The 18,971-nt window shown below is 45.5% G+C and overlaps 1 protein-coding gene across 1 annotated transcript in view; it reads right to left on the bottom strand.

Moving 5' to 3' along the window:
- Nucleotides 1-965: 965 nt before the first annotated feature.
- MYPN (myopalladin) overlaps nucleotides 966-18,971 on the bottom strand; it is a 355,731-nt gene continuing 337,725 nt past the window's right edge. The window contains exons 20-21 of the mRNA XM_073548140.1: nucleotides 3,255-3,388; nucleotides 966-1,656 (exon numbers count right to left, since the gene is read on the bottom strand). Coding sequence (XP_073404241.1) covers nucleotides 1,490-1,656; nucleotides 3,255-3,388 — 301 coding nt within the window. The 3' untranslated portion in view covers nucleotides 966-1,489. The remainder of the gene's footprint in view (nucleotides 1,657-3,254; nucleotides 3,389-18,971) is intronic.

Genomic DNA, 18,971 nt, shown 5'->3' with positions numbered 1-18,971 from the left:
CATGTATGTTTTACTCTGAAATATTGTGTTGGAAAGAAAATAGATGAAATCATGTCTGGGGGCTCAAGTGACTAATCCCACTGATTAATAGAGACCCATTGGTTTAGCTGAGAGATGGCGAGAAGATACCAGCGGTGACATACCTCTTTGGACTAGTCACCTCCTCCCCAGCTGTGTTTTGATGTACAGTATTTCCCTGAAACGGTACAGTGTTTCAGAGTGAAATATACATGTTTATTAAAAACAGTACCAAAGCAATAAAGGTATGAACCCCCCCTAGCTGCAAGGAAAAAGAGTTTCACTTTACATGAAGAACAAAAACAGGGTGTGCTGTTCCGTCTAAGCTATGCTTATATGGTTTCTATATTGTATTATTTCCATTCTGTGTATAATTGTCTTGCATTTGCTCTGCTGCCACCTGCTGGTCTTTTTTCTATATAGCAGCCTGCAGCTATTAATCCTCATGCATGCCTTCCACTTCCGGGTCAAGGCTCAGGTCTTCTCTTCCTCCTTCTAGCAGCCATTGTTAGTTTCACTTTCTCTGGGAGAGACATGCTTATACCGAGCTGTGAAAGGCATCAGTTTTTCGACCACTTTGTTAACACTCTGCAAACCTGGAGAACCTATTGTATTACCATTCATACGCTGTATGTCCAGATTTCCAATTAAACAAGTCTGGACTGTACAATCCCTGGTGTGCATCATCTCTCCGGACGCTGAGCAACATGGTCCTGTCTGCCCTGCATTAAGGAACGAAGGTAGGACCTCTCCCAGCCCCTATTCAACAGCCACATCTTCATTCGCCTCATGCGGGGACAGAACACAGGGATTTCCCAACTTTGTAGTATTTGCATTGACAAGAATGTCACCTGAATAGCTACAAATAACAACACAGATAAAATATTAATGCAAAAGTTATGGCTGTTGGCTGGAAACCAGATGATCATGAAATGAGTCTAATAATATGCACTTTGTTGTCACTTTATTCCAGAATAATCTACGTTTCCTCTCAATATAGACAAGCTTTGAAGGATTTAAATACCGGGCGATGGCACAAATAACTTAAAGCATCTACAGTGTCAGTCTCACTACATAACAGTGAATCCGGTAAATACAAATGATACATGGTTTAATATTAATAGAACATCTATTGATCTTTTTACTGCCTACAAACATAAATAATTAAATAGGGTCCTGCAGATCAAACAGATCACACTGTCAGTGACACCGCTTCCTACGTCGGTGTGTATTACTGGTGCGCGCAAGTTATACAAATGACAAATATGCTTCAACCCCTTCTCACTCTTTGGCTGGGCTATGGTGCCTACCTTGCCCATCCGTCAATAAAAAGTTTAAACACTTTCCACATTGTTACAATTGAACAAGGGCAGAAAACTAAATAGGTTATTAAAAAAAAATGAAAAAATTATTTGTAAACTTTCCGGCGTTAATTTCTTCACAGTTTTATTTTTACTGCAGCCAGTTGAATTCACAGCTCCTCACTTTCCACCACATCGCGAGCTTGTGACAAAAAACTCAGTGGCGTTTCTGGGTAAGAGTTGAATATATCCATGCTGGTAGAAGAGAATGTTGAGTATCTAGAAGGAGCGGGTCGAATCTTTTTAATTGGCTGGGGGATTTGCTGATGCCACTGAGCTGTAAAAGATAAGACATTATAATGTATGAGTATGATGCAATTTTATTAAAGGCAATCATTCAGCAGGTGTTTGGTATGTAATCTGACATGGATTCCAAAACCATCACTGATTGTGGAAACTTCACACTAGACCTCAAGCAGCTTGGATTGTGTGTCTCTCCACTCTTCCTCCTGACTCTGGGACCTTGATTTCCAAGGTCTAATGTGAAGTATCCACAATCAATGATGGTTTGGGTCAACTTCTGGTGTAGGTCCACTGTGTTTTATCAAAACCAAAGCCAACACAGCCATCTACCAGGAAATTTTAGAGCACTTCATGCTTCCCTCTGCCAACAAGCTTTTTGGAGATGAAAATTTCATTCTCCAATGGGACTTGGCACCTGTCCACACTAACAAAAGTACCAATACCTGGTTTAAAAACAACAGTATCACTGTGCTTGACTGGCCAGCAAACTCGCCTGACCTTAACCCCTTAGAGAATCTATGGGTATTGTCAAGAGGAAGATGAGAGACACAAGACCCAACAATACAGATGAGCTGAAGGCTGCTATCAAAGCAACCTGGGCTTCCATAACACCTCAGCAGTAGTGATGAGCGAGTTTACTCGTTGCTCGGGTGATCTCCGAGTATTTTGGCGTGCTCGGAGATTTAGTGTTTGTCAACGTAGCTGCATGATTTGCGGTTGCTAGACAGGCTGAATACATGTGGGGATTACCTGTTTGTTAGGAATTCCACACATGTATGCAGGCTGTCTAGAAGCCGCAAATCATGCAGCTGTGTCGACAAACACTAAATCTCCGAGCACGCCAAAATACTCGGAGATCACCCGAGCATGCTCCGAAAAACCAGAGGAACGAGTATACTCGCTCATCCTACTCAGCAGTGCCACAGGCTGATCGCCTCCATGCCACGCCGCATTGATGCGGTAATTGATGCAAAAGGAGCCCCGACTAAATATTGAGTGCATTTACTGAATACACATTTCAGTAGGCCAACATTTCGGATTTTAAAATCATTTTTTCAAGCTGGTGTTATAAAGTATTCTAATGTACTGAGATAATGACTTTTGGAATTTCATTGGCTGTAAGCCATAATCATCAACATTAACAGAAATAAACACGTGAAATAGATCACTCTGTAATGACTCTATATAATATATGAGTTTCACTTTATGTATTGACTGAAATAAATTAACTTCTTGATAATATACTAATTTTGTAAGATGCATCTGTATGTATTTGACAAAAAAGCATCCGTTCAATTGTATTCAAGATGACAGATCGCAGTTTATTGTATGTCATCGTGAAGTATCATTTGCTTAGAGTACCCAGATGGTCAAATTGTTCATTTCGGCTGACATTTCACATACATGAGCAGCAGAAATAAGGCAGCCGACGCACCACTCATTTCAGTCATGGTAAGATGTAAACTATTCTTGTGCATTATTTAAAAAAAAAAAAAAACACCAAGTAAACAAAAACAAGAAAATAAGGGAAAAACTTTGGAAAATTAATAAATTAAGCATGTCTTCATGTAATTTGTTTATTTTTTGCTTTTCTGGTTTTTAATCTCAGCACGTTGCCTGCATTGATCCTACCATATATGTCGAGTCTCGCTGTACAAGAAACAATCCCGGCCTCATTCTTTGCTGACAATGTATACCATCCAGCATCCTCTTTCTTGGCGGGCTGGATTAGGAGACACACATATCCGGTGGTGTCCTGATGCATACTGAAAAAAATAAAACAAAGCAAGTTCACTCCACAAATAAATATTAACCCCTTAGTGGTCAGAATAGTAAAAATTGGCTTGGTCATTAAGTACCAAATTGGCTCTGTCATTGTCACTTTATGAGGTTATACCTCTGGAATGCTTCAACGGATCCCACCGATTCTGAGATTGTTTTTTCGTGACATATTGTACTTCATGTTAGTGGTAAAATTTCTTTGATATTACTTGCGTTTGTTTATGAAAAAAGCAGAAATTTGGCAAAAATTTTGCAATTTTCAAACTTTTTATTTTTGTGCCCTTAAATCAGAGAGCCATATCGCACAAAATAGTTAATAAATAACATTTTCCACATGTCTACTTTACATCAGCAAATTTTGGAAACATAATTTTTTTTGTTAGGATGTTATAAGGGTTAAAAGACCAGCGATTCCTCATTTTTCCAACAAAATTTACAAAAACATTTTTTTAGGGACCACCTCACATTTGAAGTGAGTTTCGGGGGGTCAATATAACAGAAAACACCCAAAAGTGACACCATTTTAAAAACTGCACCCCTCAAGGTGTGCAAAACCACATTCAAGAGAACTAAAGCAATGTGGAAGGAAAAAAATGAACATTTTACTTTTTTCACAAAAAATTTATCATAGAGGTGGACACCTCTGAGGTGGGAGTGGGGGGCTGTGTTGTCCCAGGGGCCCACCACATTAACTAACTTAAGACCCTGAGCCTTCTTTTCAAAAAAACTTTCCTCTGCAGAGAGGAATTATGATGTGGGTAACCAGGAGTTGTTGGCCATTAAATTGGCATTTGAAGAATGGAGGCATTTTTTGGAGGGGGCTGTCCATCGTATCACTGTCATTACAGATCACAAGAACCTGTCTTACATTGAGTCCGCCAAACGTTTAACTCTGAGACAGGCAAGGTGGTCCCTTTTTTTTTCCCGATTTCAGTTTTCCATCACTTTCAGACCAGGGTCCAAAAATGTGAAGGTGGATGCCTTGTCTTGCAGCCTAGATCAAGTATCACCTCCTGAGCCTTCTTCCTCCTTCTTCAGCATGGGGTGGTGGTGGCTTTGGTGTCCCCGAGATTGGAACAGGAGAATTGTGAGGTCTAACTCTCTTGCTCCTTCATCCATACCTGAAAATAAGCTTTTTGTGCCTGTCTAGAATCGGTTAAGGGTGCTTCAGGAGTTCCACGACTCGGCTCTGAGTGGGCATCCTGGAATCTCGGCCCATGCATAAAGCCATTACTAGGCTGTTCTGGTATCCTTCGTTGACTTCTGACGTCACCGGGTTTGTATCCTCGCGTGAAACTTGTGCCCGCGCAAAAACCTCCCACAACCGGCTGGCCGGGGAATTTGTGCCACTGCCAATTCTGGATAGGCCGTGGACTCATCTGTCCATGGATTTTATCACCGATCTCCCCCCTCTAATGGCAAAACCGTGATCTGGGTAGTTTTTGATAGGTTCAGTAAACAAGCACATTTTGTACCATTAATGGGCCTTCCTAATGCTGAGACTCTATCTAAACTATTCATTGAGCATGTGATCCGGTTGCATTTGTGTGCCTGTCAGTGTGGTGTCTGATAGAGGGGTGTAATTCGTGTCAAAATTCTGGAGGGCTTTTTGTAAAAGGCTGGGCATCAGTCTGACCTTTTCATTGGCCTACCATCCCGACACCAACGGTCAGAAAGAAAGGACCAATCAGTCTTTGGAACAGATTTTAAGGTGTCTTGTCACGTCTAGACAGGATGATTGGTGCTCTGCGATACCTATAGCGGAATTCGCTTTCAATAATTATGTCAATCAGTCCACTGGTACTTCTCCGTTCTTCTGCAACTATGGGTTTCACCCTCATTTTGGTGAGTTTTCCTTGCTGGATTCGGGGTGTCCAGGGGCTGATTCGGCCTTTCTGCGGTTGGGGGAGGTCTGGAGGGAGGTTCAGAGAAACATTGAGGAGGCTCAGGGCAAATATAAATTTTTTGCGGATAAACAACGTTCTGTGGGGCTTATCGGGTGGGGGATAAGGTATGGTTATCCACCAAAAATATAAGGCAGAGAATTCCCTCTGCTAAGTTGGGTCCCAAGTTTATTGGTCCGTATGAAATTTTAGAGATGATTAATCCTTTGGCCTTTTGCCTCCGTTGTTGCGGATCCCCAATGTGTTCCATAAGGCGCTTCCGAAGCCATCGGTGCCTTCCTCTGATGAGTCTCCCTCACGCCTGCCACCTGTTGTGGTAGATGGCCAGACTGAGTACGAGGTGGAACAGGTGGTGGATTCTCGTATGCTCCGCCGTTCACTTCAGTTCTTGGTCCATTGGAAAGGGTACAGTCCTGAGGACCGGTCACAGGTGCCGGCGCATCAGTCCCTGCGGATCGGTTGGTCCGGGCCTTTCACGCTCATCATCCAGGGAAGCCTAGGGGTCCTGTGGCCCCCCATTGAGAGGGGGGTACTGTCATGGTCCAGTTTGGAGTTTATTTTCTGCTGTCTTCTCTCTGGACTGGTCATGCGGGGGTTAATCTCCTAGGCCTTGTTCTGGAGCTAGCTGGGCTATTTCAGTCCATCACAGTCTGCTGACCAGTGTTAGTGATAGCCCAAGCTTCCAGTCTAGAGCCTCTGACCCTTGTACCTTGGTGATCCTCCTGCCTTTGACTTTTATCCACGTGTATGACCCAGACTGATCTCTGACCCCGTCTCTTGGTATTCGTCTCTGCTGCTACATTCTCTGTCTGGCTTTTGATTCCCCGGCTTGTACCCCGACAACGTCTTCCATCTCACGTTTTTGGACCCCGCGCTCATGTTTAGCCTTTTAACCCTCGGCTTTGCATTTTTACTACGTGTATTGTTGCTACTTCTGGTACATCTGCTCCTGATTGTTTCTGACTTGGTTCGTCTGACCATTCTCTCATTACCTGTGACACCTGTGCGGTGGCTCAGTGTTGCTACTTTTAGTGTGTAACCTCTCTTCCCTCACCAGCTCCCCTTGGTGGAGGTTTCACTACAGGCAAGCTTCAGATGAAGTGGTGTAAAGGATGTGTAGATGTAATGTCCCAAAGTTGTAGTGTATGTGCCTTTAAGATTAGGCATATATATCAGCCAGCTCATTATATATTTTTTTGATCAGGTAAATTTTTATTGAACATTTTCAAAATCCTGAAGACATTTCATCAAAAACAGGATAATTCCTGAACAGCATATTACATAAACAGTCTAGAAACTCATAAAGTTCCCCATAGTCCCACACCCACCTAACAAAAGCCTCTGTCTCCTGGTGTATTTAGTCTCCTCACGGCCATAATTCTCCTTTGCAGATGATCAAATTTCTAAACGGGTACTTAACACCTGTAATGTCCGTTCCACATCCCAAGCTGTTAGTGTAACCTCAAGAGCCACCTCTGCAGTAACATTCACCATAGTGTAATGCTGATCTAAGGATCTCATTACATCCTCCTCAGCGCTCTCAGCCATGTTAAAGCAGAAGGTGCCAACCTAGGAGTATCCAACCAGGGTGACCACATATCTTCCCACTTCTTAATTGTCCACCGCTTTTGATATACATACCTTTTGATATACATACAGCTTATTATATTTGCACAATGTTTACAATTCCCTTTGCAGATAATGTACCTGAAAGTATAGTACACAGAAGTGGTTTATATATGTATAGTGTTATACTCATTCTGTTCTGCTATCAGGAGGTTGTAAAGAGTTAAAAAAGCAGACCTGCTCTCCATATATAGCCATAAGGTCACATGTTTAGACCACATGACTGGGTCCTGGGCTTGGTAGAGGAGACATTTTGTGCACAAGTGTTGGAAAGCTGAAGGAGCAGGTAAGGAAGCCAAAGCTCCTGTTTATGAGAAACCACAGCCTCAACTTCAGATAGCTGTGTGATAAGGACTGTGCATCTAAGGCCTGTTTCACACATCCGTTTTTTATCTCAGTTGAAATCCGCCAAAATGGCGGAAAGCAGATCCGTTGGCAGATTGAAACAAACGGGTGTCACCGGACCGTCATTTTGACGGATCCGGATAAGGCAGAAAGAGAGAGAGAGAGAGATTTTTCAGCCGCCAAAACCGAGTTTACGGTTAAATTTCTGGCTGAGTCAATTACTCTGGGCATGTGCACTGTAAAATGCGGATCCGGACGGCAAAAAAAAGTTTCTTTGTCCGTCCGGGCAAGTCGGCGGATGCCCAAATTGTGGCGGATCCGTATAAAAACAGATCCAACGGATGAACATCCATCAAGATCCGCCGGTAACATAACTCAATGGGAAAAAAACGGATCCGCCAAGAAAAATGGCGGATCCGTTTTTTTAGCAAAACAGTGGATTTTGACTGATGGTGACAGACGGATGTGTGAAAGAGGCCTAAGCAGAAGTTGGAATTCAGTAGTCACTGCACCATTTATATATCTGCATGACTATATTGGAAAGTAAGTGTGATTGCTGCATTGAAATTGAATCTCTGTTAAGTCATTATTTATCTGCATGTGTTGAGTAGTGTTGAGCATTCCGATACCGCAAATATCGGGTATCGGCCGATATTAGCGGTATCAGAATTCCGATACTGAGTTCCGATACTTTTAGCATATCGGATACCGGAATCGGAAGTTCCTAAAATGCTATGAGCCAGTTTGCTTTGATTCAGCCAAAGGGAATCTTAAGAAGTGTGGGCACATCCTGTTAGGCATGTAGGCATGTTAACTAATGGCATGGCTGTGATTGGCTGCTGAAATGATGTCATGATGCACTATAAAAGCTGCCGCAGCCGCCATTTCTGGTTCACTCTGCTGTGAATTCAGTTAGGGACAGGCTGCTGTTGAAGACTGTGAGGGACAGTTAGAGATAGCGATTGTCAAAATAATCTTGTGCTTTACCCAGGCTACAAAATCAACCACTGTAGCTTTCTTTTGCCTAGCAGCGCTGTTCACAGCTGTCTGCAAGGGCTGTGTGAGTGCAGCTCACGCTGTGTAGTGTGTCCTTCAGCCATGTCTGGTTGTAGGCCGCCCAGCGTGCGTCCCTGCTTCATACATATTTTTCTTTTACTGCTGCTAGAGTTGAGCGAAACGGGTCGAAAAAATTCAAAAGTCGCCGACTTTTGGCAAAGTCGGGTTTCATGAAACGAAACCCGACCATAGGATGAGGTCGGCCACGAGGTCGGCGACTTACGCGCCAAAGTCGCGTTTCAAAAGTTTGTTTTGCGCTCTTTTTCAGCCAATCAGGATCCACGGACACTCTGGGCAATGTGATGACATAGGCACGGGTCACCACCATCTTTCAGAAGGGCATGCAAGTGATTGGCTTGCTTTGGTGGGCGTCACAGGGGGTATAAAAAGGCGTGCACGCCGACCGCCATCTTACTTCTGCCGATCTTAGCATAGGGAGAGGTTGCTGCTGATTCTGTAGGGAGAGCGTTAGGCAGGGAAGAAGACAGAAAAACTGCTTCTGCTGCTAGCGATTTGGCCTGCACAACACACCAGTCACTGTGTGTGCAGTGCAAGGGGAGGCTATATAGTGGTGTATCAGTGGTGTTGGTTGTTGGGCTGCCTTCTAAGGCTTCCTGACAGGCTGGCATTGCTGTTTACCCACTGCCCCGCAAACTGCTTTTTTAAAAGCAATCCAATCTCCCTTATCCTCTAGTCACTTTGGTCACAGCTGCGCCATCGAGCCTGTCACATAGCGCTCAGATATTCATTGGGCCTCAAATTGCTTTTTTAAAAGCAAGCCCAATTTTTTTTTTTTGTCCTGCTGAGAAGAAAAAAAAACTGCTTCTGCTGCTGATAGCAATTTGGCCTGCACAACACACCAGTCACTGTGTGTGCAGTGCAAGGGGAGGCTATATTGTGGTGTATCAGTAGTGTTGGTTGTTGGGCTGCCTTTTAAGGCTTCCTGACAGGCTGGCATTGCTGTTTACCCACTGCTCCGCAAACTGCTTTTTTAAAAGCAATCCAATCTCCCTTATCCTCTAGTCACTTTGGTCACAGCTGTGCCATCGAGCCTGTCACATAGCGCTCAGATATTCATTGGGCCTCACACAATCCAAAAGTGGCCAGTGTCCAAAAGTGTGTGCAGAGATTCAAAATCTCACTTATCCTCTAGTCACTTAGGTCACAGCTGTGCCATCGAGCCTGTCACATAGCGCTCAGATATTCATTGGGCCTCACACAATCCAAAAGTGTCCAGTGTCCAAAAGTGTGTGCAGAGATTCAAAATCTCACTTATCCTCTAGTCACTTAGGTCACAGCTGTGCCATCGAGCCTGTCTCATAGTGCTCAGATATTCATTGGGCCTCACACAATCCAAAAGTGTCCAGTGTCCAAAAGTGTGTGCAGAGATTCAAAATCTCCCTTATCCTCTAGTCACTTAGGTCACAGCTGTGCCATCGAGCCTGTCACATAGCGCTCAGATATTCATTGGGCCTCACACAATCCAAAAGTGTCCAGTGTCCAAAAGTGTGTGCAGAGATTCAAAATCTCACTTATCCTCTAGTCACTTAGGTCACAGCTGTGCCATCGAGGCTGTCACATAGCGCTCAGATATCAGTGGGCCTCACACAATCCAAAAGTGTCCAGTGTCCAAAAGTGTGTGCAGAGATTCAAAATCTCACTTATCCTCTAGTCACTTAGGTCACAGCTGTGCCATCGAGCCTGTCACATAGCGCTCAGATATCAGTGGGCCTCACACAATCCAAAAGTGTCCAGTGTCCAAAAGTGTGTGCAGAGATTCAAAATCTCACTTATCCTCTAGTCACTTAGGTCACAGCTGTGCCATCGAGCCTGTCACATAGCGCTCAGATATCAGTGGGCCTCACACAATCCAAAAGTGTCCAGTGTCCAAAAGTGTGTGCAGAGATTCAAAATCTCACTTATCCTCTAGTCACTTAGGTCACAGCTGTGCCATCGAGCCTGTCACATAGCGCTCAGATATCAGTGGGCCTCACACAATCCAAAAGTGTCCAGTGTCCAAAAGTGTGTGCAGAGATTCAAAATCTCACTTATCCTCTAGTCACTTAGGTCACAGCTGTGCCATCGAGCCTGTCACATAGCGCTCAGATATTCATTGGGCCTCACACAATCCAAAAGTGTCCAGTGTCCAAAAGTGTGTGCAGAGATTCAAAATCTCACTTATCCTCTAGTCACTTAGGTCACAGCTGTGCCATCGAGCCTGTCTCATAGTGCTCAGATATTCATTGGGCCTCACACAATCCAAAAGTGTCCAGTGTCCAAAAGTGTGTGCAGAGATTCAAAATCTCCCTTATCCTCTAGTCACTTAGGTCACAGCTGTGCCATCGAGCCTGTCACATAGCGCTCAGATATTCATTGGGCCTCACACAATCCAAAAGTGTCCAGTGTCCAAAAGTGTGTGCAGAAATTCAAAATCTCCCGTCCTATAGACACCTTGTACCTTGTTTTACATACTATATAGTTTGTTGGATTTTGTCTACATTTCTACCAAAAATGAGGAAGGCTGGTGGAAGAGGCCGTGGAATTGGGCGGGGGTTGGCAGCTGGTAATGATGGTGTTGGTGGTGGATCTGATGGTAGTGGCAAGAGCAAAATAGGACCGAATGCAGGAGGTGTTGAGCCTGCGTCATCGTCTGGCTACATAAGGCCTCGAACGCTTAGTTTTCTAGGAGTTGGCAAACCGCTTTTAAAGCCAGAGCATCAGGAAAAAGTTTTGTCTTACATTGCTGACTCAGCCTCCAGCTCTATCGCCTCCTCTTCTTCAGTTGTAAAAAGTAAAAGCACTGAGTCGTCATTGGAGGCTCATGTTCATGAACCACACCTTTCCTTGTGTCCTTCACCCCAACCAAGATTGAAGGATGACGCAGGCCATACTACTGATTACTCCATGGAAAGAACAAACCACTATGTGTGGACAATCCAAAAAATATATAAAGACAATGGGACTAGAATATGTATAAAAAATTATTTAATCTTTAATAAATCCGATTTAGGCAATCATAAAATTATGTAAAAGCAAGTGCCAATGGCATACCGAAAAAGAATTATACAATCACAATATACATGAATATGATCATTCATGAGGACTGTCAAATAAGATGTATAGCAATGTAATAGTATATCTCCATATCACACACAGATATTTATAAAGGATTAAGTGCATAAAGGTATAAACAATATGTGAACTAAAAATTATATATAACCAATTACCACATACCGCAGCAGAGTGATTCTACCCACAATTAGGTTGTAAACTAGTATAAAAGTCCATGTTACTAATATGCCATAGTGGTGAACAAACCTATAACACAGTGTATAACCATATAATAATACTCAAAACTGTGTGAACCAATATAAATATTGCATACCCGTAGTGTGGAGACAGCCTCAAGGTAATGCCCGGCACTCCCCGACGCGCGTTTCGGAACCAGCGTCCTTCGTCAGCGTCACCCCTGACGAAGGACGCTGGTTCCGAAACGCGCGTCGGGGAGTGCCGGGCATTACCTTGAGGCTGTCTCCACACTACGGGTATGCAATATTTATATTGGTTCACACAGTTTTGAGTATTATTATATGGTTATACACTGTGTTATAGGTTTGTTCACCACTATGGCATATTAGTAACATGGACTTTTATACTAGTTTACAACCTAATTGTGGGTAGAATCACTCTGCTGCGGTATGTGGTAATTGGTTATATATAATTTTTAGTTCACATATTGTTTATACCTTTATGCACTTAATCCTTTATAAATATCTGTGTGTGATATGGAGATATACTATTACATTGCTACACATCTTATTTGACAGTCCTCATGAATGATCATATTCATGTATATTGTGATTGTATAATTCTTTTTCGGTATGCCATTGGCACTTGCTTTTACATAATTTTATGATTGCCTAAATCGGATTTATTAAAGATTAAATAATTTTTTTTTACATATTCTAGTCCCATTGTCTTTATATATTTTTTGGATTGTCCACACATAGTGGTTTGTTCTTACTATAGTATCGAATGGTTTCCATTCAAATCTATGACATACAAGGAGTAATTTAATATGTGTATTATTTGATTCTATATTATTTTATTATGTAAAGATTGGTACAATATTTTGTTATTCTCCTACTGTGGTGTCTATTTTGTTACTAATTGATTACTCCATGGAGCTGTTTTCACATACCATGCCTGGATTATCAAGTGAAATGGTGAATTACCCAGGCCAAGATGAATCTGACATGGAGTGCACTGATGCACAGCCGCTGATGGATGATTCTGCTGGTACATTCACTCAGAGCACTACATTGTCCTCGCAGTGTACAGAGACAGATTCTGACCCTGATGAGACTCAGGTGCCCCTTCCCGCACACTATACCACCATACACGGTGACACAGAGGAAGTTGCACATGACATAGAAGAGGAGGTGATGGATGACCCAGTTGTTGACTCAGATTGGCATCCATTGTGGGAAGAGGGTGCTGCTTCCAATAGCTCAGATGAGGAGCATCCACAGCAGACATCGACATCGCAACAGCTGTTATCTGGCAGGCCCGGAGCACTCCAAAGACAGGTTCCAAACATCAAAAGAGTTGCTGGACAGCTTGTCCAGAGGGTCAAAAGATCACAGCGTGCTAGGCCGCAAAATGTCTGCCAAAGTAGGAAGAGTGCAGTGTGGCACTTTTTTGAACAAAATCCTCATGATCAGGCCAAGGTTATCTGTAAGAAGTGCGCAAAGACCTTTAGCCGAGGGAAAAATCTGAAAAATTTGAATACCAGTTGCATGCTTAGACATTTAACCAGCATGCACTTGCAAGCGTGGACACAACACCAAACCTCAAGTGCCACATGTGCAACTGATCACAACGAAGGTAGTCAGCAACGCTACATTGTTTCCCCCACTGTAAGCCCACCGGTTAGCACAGCAGCAAATGTTGAGGTGTCGTTGCAAGGCCACAGCAGTCAGGGAATCCCACTGTTATATCAACGAAAGACTGATTCTAGGCCATCAGAAAGAACACCAACTCCATCACCATCATCAACCCTCTCTCAGTCCGCCCTGTCTACCGCTACTTCCACCATATGCAGCTCTCAAGTCCAGCTCACCCTCCCAGACACTATGAGTAGGTCAAGAAAGTACTCAGTCTCTCATCCGCGTACACTGGGTTTGAACGCCCACATTGCCAAACTAATCTCGTTTGAGATGATGCCCTTTCGGTTGGTGGAAAGCACAGCTTTCCGCGAACTCATGGCCTATGCAGTACCACGCTATGACCTACCCAGTCGCCACTTCTTCTCTCGCAAAGCCATCCCAGCCCTCCACCATCATGTGAAAGACCGCATTGTCCATGCACTCAAGCAGTCAGTGAGCGGAAAGGTGCACCTCACTACTGATGCATGGTCCAGTCGGCATGGCCAGGGCCGTTACGTGTCCATCACTGCGCACTGGGTTAATGTGGTGGATGCAGGGTCCACAGGGGACAGCGGTGGTGGGACAGTGCTGCCTAGCCCACGGTATAGGAAACAGTTGGCTGTAGGCGTTCCACCCTCCTCCTCCTCCTCCAGAAGCGAAAGCTCGTCCACAGAGCGCAGTCGTACGAGCACTCCATCTGCAGCTGCCACTGTTGCACACGATGTGTCCCCCTATCGAGCAGCTAGTGGAAAGCGTCAGCAGGCTGTGTTGCAGATGATGTGTTTGGGCGACAGACATACCGCCGAGGTGCTGGCCGAGTACTTGAAGCGACAAACTGAGTCATGGCTGGGCAGTGTACATCTTGAGGCAGGCAAGGTAGTTAGTGATAACGGCCGTAATTTTGTGGCAGCCATAGCCCTTTCAAAACTCAGCCACATACCTTGCTTGGCTCACACCTTGAACCTGGTGGTGCAGTGCTTCCTCAAAAATTATCCGGAGTTAACAGCCCTGCTCCAGAAGGTGCGAAGACTGTGCGCGCACATCCGCCGGTCGCCTGTACACTCCGTTCGTATGCAGAAGCTGCAGCGATTGCTCCACCTTCCCAACCACCGCCTCATTATCGACATTGCAACAAGGTGGAACTCCACCCTGCACATGGTGGAGCGGCTGTGCGAGCAGAGGCAGGCCATAATGCATTTGTGGGAGGATACACGGCCAGGCACTTTGAGAGCAGACATGGAGTTGACAGGTGTGCAGTGGTCGAAGCTGAAAGACCTCTGTAAAGTCCTTCAGTGTTTTGAGGAATGCACACGGTTGGTAAGCGCAGACGACGCCATCCTAAGCATGAGCATCCCACTTATGCGTCTGCTCATGCAAACTTTGACGCACCTTAAGGAGCAGGCGTCTGCAGCCAATGTTGATGAGGAGGAAGAGGAGGAGGGAATCCTTGATGACATTCAGCCATTGTCTGCTCAGGGACCTCTCCTGGACGAGGTGGAGGAAGAAGAGGAGGAGGAGGATGATGATGGGGATGATTACTTAGGGGAGGAGGATGCATCTCGTGGGGCAAGTGAAAATGTTGGCGTGGCAAGATCTGGTACAGGGTTTGTGCGTGACTGGAGGGATGTGGATTTGCCAGAAAGTGCTCCTCCAACCAGCACTCGCAGTGCATCATTGACACCGGGAACATTGGCCCACATGTCAGATTATGCCTTGCGGATCCTAAAAAGGGACCCCCGCATTGCCAAAATGATGAACGATGACGACTACTGGTTGGCCAGCATCCTGGATCCACGCTATAAAGGCAAATTACAAAACATCATGCCACAGGAGAACCTTGACCTAATATTGGCTAATAAACAAGCAACTCTGGTAAATCGGTTGCTTGAGGCGTTCCCCGCACACAGCAGCGGTGATGGTTCTCACACGAGCCGTACGGGCCGGGGGCAGCTTGGCAGAGGTGTTCGTGGTGCACACAGCAGAAGTGGCGTTGGAGACAGGGGTTTCATGACAATGTTGCGGACTGATTTTTCAAATACCGCTCACACAACTGGTAATACTGCATCGATGGAAAGTGACAGGAGACAGCAGTTGTCAACTATGGTTACAAACTACTTTTCCTCCCATATCGATGTTCTCCCACACAGGTCATTCCCCTTTGACTATTGGGCCGCTAAACTGGACACCTGGCCTGAATTGGCCCAATATGCCTTACAGGAGCTCGCTTGCCCAGCTGCAAGTGTGCTATCGGAAAGAGTCTTCAGTGCAGCTGGATCAATCCTGACAGAAAAAAGGACCCGTCTGTCAACCCAAAATGTGGATGATCTAACCTTCATTAAAATGAACCATGCATGGGTTTCCAAGGATTTTGTCCCACCTTCCCCTGATGACACATAGGGTGACAGAAAAATGGCTTGCTTTGGTCCACCTCTTCCTGGGACTTGACCTATTTCGCCTTTTGCATCAGCTGAATGTCCAACATCAACATATGCCACTTTCTAAAACTCCCTAACTGTGCTGCCTCCCCCCCATGGCCGGGGTCACCACCTAGCGCACGACACCGTGCGAGTGCCGTTGCCCTGGACAGGTGGGTAGGCCGACTCTTGGGCGCGGGCACTGGCACAGGGTCCCTCATAGTGCAATCAAGTGTCTCTGACGGTGGTGGTGCACACCCGCCGTCAGACACACCGCTGTACTATGAGGGGCCCAGTGCCAGTACCGACGCCCACGAGTGGGCCCCCCTTGCTTGGGCAGGGCCCCAGCATTTGCAATCTTTACCTCTCCCTGCTCCTCCGCTGTGTAATCTGGGCCGTCAAATCCATACTGTGCCTGACACCGTCTGAGCCTGCCTCCTGAGACATATATTTTGAATGTGTACGCTATCCATACATGTTATCCGGGGATACGGTACCCTTTCTAACCTTTGTGCAATCACGTGCAATCCATACTGGGCCTAACACCGTCTGAGCCTGCCTCCTGAGACATATATTTTGAATGTGTACGCTATCCATACATGTTATCCGGGGATACGGTACCCTTTCTAACCTTTGTGCAATCACGTGCAATCCATACTGGGCCTAACACCGTCTGAGCCTGCCTCCTGAGACATATATTTTGAATGTGTACGCTATCCATACATGTTATCTGGGGATACGGTACCCTTTCTAACCTTTGTGCAATCACGTGCAATCCATACTGGGCCTAACACCGTCTGAGCCTGCCTCCTGAGACATATATTTTGAATGTGTACGCTATCCATACATGTTATCCGGGGATACGGTACCCTTTCTAACCTTTGTGCAATCACGTGCAATCCATACTGGGCCTAACACCGTCTGAGCCTGCCTCCTGAGACATATATTTTGAATGTGTACGCTATCCATACATGTTATCCGGGGATACGGTACCCTTTCTAACGTTTGGGCAATCACGTGCAATCCATACTGGGCCTAACACCGTCTGAACCTGCCTCCTGAGACATATATTTTGAATGTGTACGCTATCCATACATGTTATCTGGGGATACGGTACCCTTTCTAACCTTTGTGCAATCACGTGTAATCCATACTGGGCGTGAGAACGGCTGGCGAGCTGTTAAGCAAGCTACAGCACCTGTGGTTTGCACACGTAAGTTTTTCATTTTTTCAGGAATGACGGTTAGGCCTAATTCCGTAACTGCAGTTGACCTGCACTTACTGGGAAATCATTGTTCGCGGGTAATAATTGTAATCAGTGATCCCCATCACTAACGTTGTTCAGCGGGTTATCTGCACCTGTAAGCGACAAACGCTGGCCTTTTCAGTGTAGCGCACATGCAGCCACGGACATGTAAGGGCATGACACACCAGTTATTGGCCAATCTCATGTTCCAGAGCCTCACGTGTCCCTCTAGTAAGCCGGACTCGGACCGCGGGGCATGACGGAGTCTCGTTCGTTAACGGAATTAAGCTTGCAATGTGTGCATCTGTTCTGTAGCTGGCATGGTTGAGGTTTCCCAGGTGGAGTCGAATTTAACCGTAGGCTCCACTCCTGGTGGTGCCCTTCTGGACATTCCTTTAAGGTTCAGCTTTGCAACCATACTGCCCACGTAAAACAAACAATTTGCCTTCATGAACGCTGTTTGGAGGGTCATGACTCGTGGGAATAACGCCGCCCAATCAGTTAACCTGCTAGAGAGATCCTTCGTTGCTCCCAAGCATGACATCACACTCCCTAGGAGGAAGGCAGCGTCGGACTGGAACACCTTGGGCCCACCAGAGAAAATCATTCTTGGGGCCCACTATGTAGCTGCATAGAGTTAAATACCAGACCACCAATTATGCGGTAAAACACGCTAATATCCGGGTATAAGGTTGTACATGTCTTAATTATGTAGCAGGAGTTGGGGTAGCCCCCTCATAGAATATAAAGCAGCCCCCTCACATAGTATAATGCAGCCATCTCATAGAATATAAGGCAGCCATCTCATAGAATATAATACTGCCCCCCTCATAGGGTATAATACTGCCCCCCTCATAGGGAATAATGCACCCCCTCATAGGGTATAATGCACCCCCTCATAGGGTATAATACTGCCCCCCTCATAGGGTATAATACTGCCCCCCTCATAGGGTATAATAATGCACCCCCTCATAGGGAATAATGCACCCCCTCATAGGGAATAATGCACCCCCTCATAGGGTATAATGCTGCCCCCTCATAGGGTATAATACTGCCCCCCTCATAGGGAATAATACTGCCCCCCTCATAGGGAATAATGCACCCCCTCATAGGGTATAATGCTGCCTCCTCATAGGGTATAATGCACCCCCTCATAGGGTATAATACTGCCCCCCTCATAGGGTATAATACTGCCCCCCTCATAGGGTATAATACTGCCCCCCTCATAGGGAATAATGCATCCTCTCATAGGGAATAATGCTGCCCCCTCATAGGGTATAATACTGCCCCCCTCATAGGGTATAATACTGCCCCCCTCATAGGGAATAATGCACCCCCTCATAGGGTATAATGCACCCCCTCATAGGGTATAATACTGCCCCCCTCATAGGGAATAATGCTGCCTCCTCATAGGGTATAATACTGCCCCCCTCATAGGGTATAATACTGCCCCCCTCATAGGGTATAATGCACCCCCTCATAGGGTATAATACTGCCCCCCTCATAGGGAATAATGCTGCCTCCTCATAGGGTATAATACTGCCCCCCTCATAGGGTATAATACTGCCCCCCTCATAGGGTATAATACTGCCCCCCTCATAGGGAATAATGCATCCCCTCATAGGGAATAATGCTGCCCCCTCATAGGGTATAATACTGCCCCCCTCATAGGGTATAATACTGCCCCCCTCATAGGGAATAATGCACCCCCTCATAGGGTATAATGCACCCCCTCATAGGGTATAATACTGCCCCCCTCATAGGGAATAATGCTGCCTCCTCATAGGGTATAATACTGCCCCCCTCATAGGGTATAATACTGCCCCCCTCATAGGGAATAATGCACCCCCTCATAGGGTATAATGCACCCCCTCATAGGGTATAATGCTGCCTCCTCATAGGGTATAATACTGCCCCCCTCATAGGGAATAATGCACCCCCTCATAGGGTATAATGCTGCCTCCTCATAGGGTATAATACTGCCCCCTCATAGGGTATAATACTGCCCCCCTCATAGGGTATAATACTGCCCCCCTCATAGGGAATAA

Source organism: Dendrobates tinctorius, unplaced genomic scaffold (genome assembly GCF_039654945.1).
Source record: "Dendrobates tinctorius isolate UK_male_01 unplaced genomic scaffold, ASM3965494v1 ptg000156l, whole genome shotgun sequence".
Taxonomy (NCBI): Eukaryota; Metazoa; Chordata; class Amphibia; order Anura; family Dendrobatidae; genus Dendrobates; species Dendrobates tinctorius.
The sequence above is the reverse complement of the archived record's forward strand: the minus strand, read 5'-3'. Positions and strand labels throughout refer to the sequence as shown.